The sequence below is a fragment of the Sturnus vulgaris genome, unplaced genomic scaffold (genome assembly GCF_052056855.1).
Source record: "Sturnus vulgaris isolate bStuVul1 unplaced genomic scaffold, bStuVul1.hap1 Scaffold_84, whole genome shotgun sequence".
NCBI lineage: Eukaryota > Metazoa > Chordata > Aves > Passeriformes > Sturnidae > Sturnus > Sturnus vulgaris.
The window spans coordinates 839,214-843,901 of record NW_028276728.1 but is presented as its reverse complement, the minus strand read 5'-3'; the positions used below and the strand labels follow the sequence as shown (position 1 = coordinate 843,901).

Sequence of the window (4,688 nt, the reverse complement as noted above, 5' to 3'; positions counted from 1 at the left end):
AGTGGACCATAAGTTCCATGTGGTCCCATTCTGTCAAAATGGATTTTGGTTCCATGAGCTCCCACAGTGTCAAAAGGCCCCTTTGTTCCTTGAGGTTCCATAGTGGAATATTTGACTCCTTGGTTCTGTGAGGCCCAGCTGTCACCAAATCTCCAAAATATCAGAATAAGACTCCTTAACACTAATTTGATGTTAAAAAGGACATCATTTTTTTCAGGCCTGAGGTCCAATGTGGGTAATTCCTAACATTACATGGACACATTATTCTATAAGTGTGTTCGTATATTCAGTCATTACACATGTATTACAATTTACCCATTCCTATATAACCCACCCGAAGCACCCAATTCAATCCTTGTTTCTTCTGTCACTGCCCCCATGAGCCAGATGTCTTCTTCTTCTCTTCTGGCAGTCCCTGCAGGGAAAGCAGCCCCTGCATGCCTTGTTCCTCTGGTGAAAGTTCACAGGGACAGTAAAACTTGAATTACCCCTTTTGGCATCAAGGCCAAGGCTTTGTGTGCCCAGGCAGAGGCAGGCAGGAGGCAGAGCTGTCAGCAAAGGAAGGGGCCAGCGAGGTGGGGCAGCCGGGGGATGACGACAGCCTGCAGGGACAGAGGCGCAGGGCATGGACACCGTAGGACAGCCTGGGCTGCAGAGGGCACAGGGATGGGCAGCAGCTGAAAGGCCCTGACACAGCCAACTCCTGCAGCACTTGGGCCATGCAGGCTGGCCCTGGGCCTGAGGCCAGCAGGGGACAAGTGAGCCTTGCTGTGCTGGGGCCTCATTGCCTCCTTGTCCCTGCTCAGCAGCCTGGCAGGGGCCGCCCCATGGTGCTGCCCTTGGCATTGCACATGGCCAGAGCCCAGTGGGCCGGGAAGAGCCCTGAGCAATGAGGGAGGGACAGGATCTGCCTTGCCAGGGGCTGGGGCTCAGCCCTTGGCCCTTTGCATTCCTGAAACACATCCAGGTGTTTCAGGAATCAGCATCAGAGACACCTTTCCCTTGTTTGTCCCCACCTGTCATCACTGCCTCCACTGTTCTGCTCTAACTGGAACCTGGACACACTTTCAGAGTTGTGTCCCTCAATGGGATCCATTAAAACTTCAAGGAACTTGGGAGTTTCAATATAACTTTGAGTTCTTGAGAAGTTTCTTCATCTCCCTCTCAGGGACTGATGTTCAGGGACTCAGCACCAAAGCCCTGAGAGGGTCATTAAAGTTCTTGTGCTGTGTTTGTGCTGAGCTGGGCTGGGCTCCTGGCAGAGAGGAAGCTCCTGGCAACCAAGAAGAGCTTCATAAAGACATTTCTGCTGAGGAGCAGCTCCTCTCCCAGCCCAGCAGGGCTGAGGGCACTGCCTGCAGGCACTGAGGGGACAGGAGCCAGGCACAGACAGGCTCAAGGCAATCAGGACTGGGAAGACATTGAGCTGAGACTGCACTTGGGGAAACATCTTCACAGCCCTGGACATGGTGAGTGTGTGGGTGCAGGGCAATGTCCCCTGTGCTCCTGGAGGGATCTCCTGGAGCCAGCACAGCCCACAGCCTGGGGGATGTGTCAGGAGGACGCTCCCAGTTTGTCTGAGACAGAGGAGGAGGATGATGAGGATGTGCTGCAGAGCGGGGCTGCCCTGGGCACTGTTAGAGGGACAGGGCAGGACGGCTCCTGCTGCCAGGGACGGCTGCAGGGGCTGAAGCTGGGGCTGCAGCCAGGGCTGCCCAGGGCTGTCCTGCAGAGCAGCTCCTGCAGCCCTCAGGGCTCTTGGCCAGCCCAGGCCATGTGCCACCTGCCAGGGACAGCTCTCAGCCTGCCTGGCAGCTCCCCATGGACTGTGGGGAGAAGTTGGAGGTGCAAGGAGCCACCCCCATCAGGGCAGATTCCTCCTGCTGTGGAGATGGTGCTGCATGGCCAGGGCTGCTCTCAGCTTTCTCCTCAAGGCAAGGCAAAGGGGCTGTCAGCTGTGTCTGTGTCACTGACACTCCTGCACTGTCCCACTGGCCATCAGCACATCTGCCTCCCATCTCCCTCACAAAGTGCCTCCTCACCCTCCTGTGCCTACAGACAGCAGCAGCAGCACCTTGGCTTGCAGCATCTCAGTTTGTGTGAGCTGCCCTTAAGGCCCTGCTGGCAGGGAGATGGCCCTGGGCAGTGCCCTGTGCTGGGAGGGGTGTGCAGGGCAGAGCTGAGCCCCCAGGGCTGGGCTGGGATCTGGGAGCATTGGCAGGGACAAGGCTTGGATAGAGAGAAAGAGCTCCCAGTAGGCACAACTGCAGGCAGCAGAGAGCCAGACCAGCCCAGGATATCTCTCAATGTCCGGCTGAACAGGGAAAGAGAGAATGGTTTACAGAAATTAATGATGAAATTATAGCTTTCAATGAGTCAACTTGTTGTTTGAGCACATTTAAACTGCAATCACCTTGAAATCGAGACAGATATAATGAGCAAATGGCACCTATTTGTGACCAGCAGATCTTTATCCCCTGTGCCACAGGGAGCCCTGCTTTCCCACTAGGCTTCCCAGTATTCAGGCTGAGAGCAATGCTGAAAGAGGATTTCCCCCCCTTCATAGAAAGCAACACTTCAGGCTTAAAGATAAAAGATTTGAGTGAAATTTCCAGAAAGAAAGAGAGGAAATTTGGAGTAAATTTGAAATAAAATAGCAGCACTTGACACAAGGAAATCTATCCTGGATTGTTAATGTTTTCTTTCAACAGTCCACCATGCCCAGAGTGAAGAAATGTCCAACAGCAGCTCCATCAGCCACTTCCTCCTGCTGCCATTGGCAGACACGCGGCAGCTGCAGCTCCTGCACTTCTGCCTCTTCCTGGCCATCTCCCTGGCTGCCCTCCTGGCCAACGGCCTCATCATCAGCGCCGTAGCCTGCGGCCACCACCTGCACACCCCCATGTTCTTCTTCCTGCTCAACCTGGCCCTCACTGACCTGGGCTCCATCTGCACCACTGTCCCCAAAGCCATGCACAATTCCCTCTGGGACACCAGAATCATCAGCTTTGCAGGATGTGCTACACAGCTCTTTTTCTTTACCCTTTTCTTTTCCACAGAGTTTTCTCTCCTGACCATCATGTGCTACGACCGCTACGTGTCCATCTGCAAACCCCTGCACTACGGGACCCTCCTGGGCAGCAGAGCTTGTGCCCACATGGCAGCAGCTGCCTGGGCCAGTGGCTTTCTCACTGCTCTGCTGCACACGGCCAATACATTTTCCCTGCCCCTGTGCCATGGCAATGCCCTGGGCCAGTTCTTCTGTGAAATCCCACACATCCTCAAGCTCTCCTGCTCCAAATCCTATCTCAGGGAACTTGGGCTTCTTGTGCTAACTGCTTTTCTATATTTTGGCTGTTCTGTGTTCATTGTTTTCTCCTATGTGCACATCTTCACGGCTGTGCTGAGGATCCCCTCTGAGCAGGGACAGCACAAAGCCTTTTTCACCTGCCTCCCTCACCTGGCTGTGGTCTCCTTGTTCCTCAGCACTGGCACATTTACCTACCTGAAGCCCCCCTCCATCTCCTCCCCATCCCTGGATCTGGCAGTGTCAGTTCTGTACTCAGTGGTGCCTCCAGCCCTGAACCCTCTCATCTACAGCCTGAGGAACCAGGAGCTCAAGGATGGCCTGAGGAAAATTATCATGAATGCTGCTCAGAAACAATAAACTGTTCATCTTCTGCATAGCTCTTGTTGTGTTAGATTCATGCTTACTTTGTGTCCTGTATTTTTTGCTGCTCACACATTTGTTTCACTGTTGATAATTTGTTTGCACAGAAGTCTTTGACTGTACAATTTTTAATTCAGTGTTTGCCCTTCCAGCAAACCCAGAGACTGTATAAGCCAGGAGCTATACTACCCATGTGCTTACACCAAATAAAGAGCTCTGTATTGCCATGCTCCCCTGACATCTTTCCTCTCTGACTTCTCTGGAGCTGCAGGGTCGGTACCTCTGGGCAGAGCTGGGGTGAAAAGAAAACCCCAGTGCTCCTCACTGCCTGGCAGCCCCAGGGCTTCTGCTCCATAACCTCCCCATCCTTCTCTTCCACACTCCCCTTCAGAGCCCCTGGGCTGGTTTAAGGCCTCAGGGCTCTCTCACCTCAGCCCCAGTCCTGCTGTGTGACTGTCCAGGGACTGCAGGCAGGGACAGGCCGTGGGCACTGCAGGGACAGAGCTGGGCTCTGCAACAGCATTTCCATCATGCAAGGGCATCTCCCCAGTGCAGGGCCTGAAAGCTTCAATCGCCTTCCCAGTTTGCTCTCATGGATGTTCCCAACACAGCAGCCTGGAGAGGAGAGCAGCAGTGACCAGCACAAGTGTGGCAGTGTTCAGGGTGGGGCTGTCCCAGCAGTGCCCTGGTAAAGCCAGCGCCGCTCCCAGCAGTGGCCTCTCACCCCAGGGCACAGAGGTTGTTCTTCCCTCTCTGGAGGGACATCAAGTGACCGGGTCAGGAGTCTGTGTTTGCAGTGCAGGGACATTCCACAGCCCTGAACATCCTGTGTATGTGTGAGGGGACATGAACCCAGTGAGCACAAAGACCTTCAGCTGTTCTGGAGTTCCCAGAGAGTAACATCCCCTGGGAACCCCTGGATGCAGGGCTGGGATGAGCTCCTGTGCCCAGAGCTCCCCGTGTCCATCCCTCCGGCCGTGGGGCACCTCGGGCAGGGCATGGTGACACCCGCAGGGCT

At 54.7% G+C, this 4,688-nt stretch overlaps 1 protein-coding gene across 1 annotated transcript; it reads left to right on the top strand.

Annotated features, from left to right (window-relative positions):
* Positions 1-2,902: 2,902 nt before the first annotated feature.
* Positions 2,903-3,786, top strand: LOC148217423 (olfactory receptor 14J1-like). Its single transcript, XM_088158619.1, has one exon. It carries the CDS (start codon positions 2,903-2,905, stop codon positions 3,665-3,667), a length of 765 nt encoding a protein of 254 aa, XP_088014745.1. The 3' UTR covers positions 3,668-3,786.
* Positions 3,787-4,688: the final 902 nt, after the last annotated feature.

Excerpts from the sequence above, each read along its gene's own strand:
- LOC148217423 (XM_088158619.1), top strand. The coding sequence starts at position 2,903 with ATGTTCTTCTTCCTGCTCAACCTGGCCCTCACTGACCTGGGCTCCATC.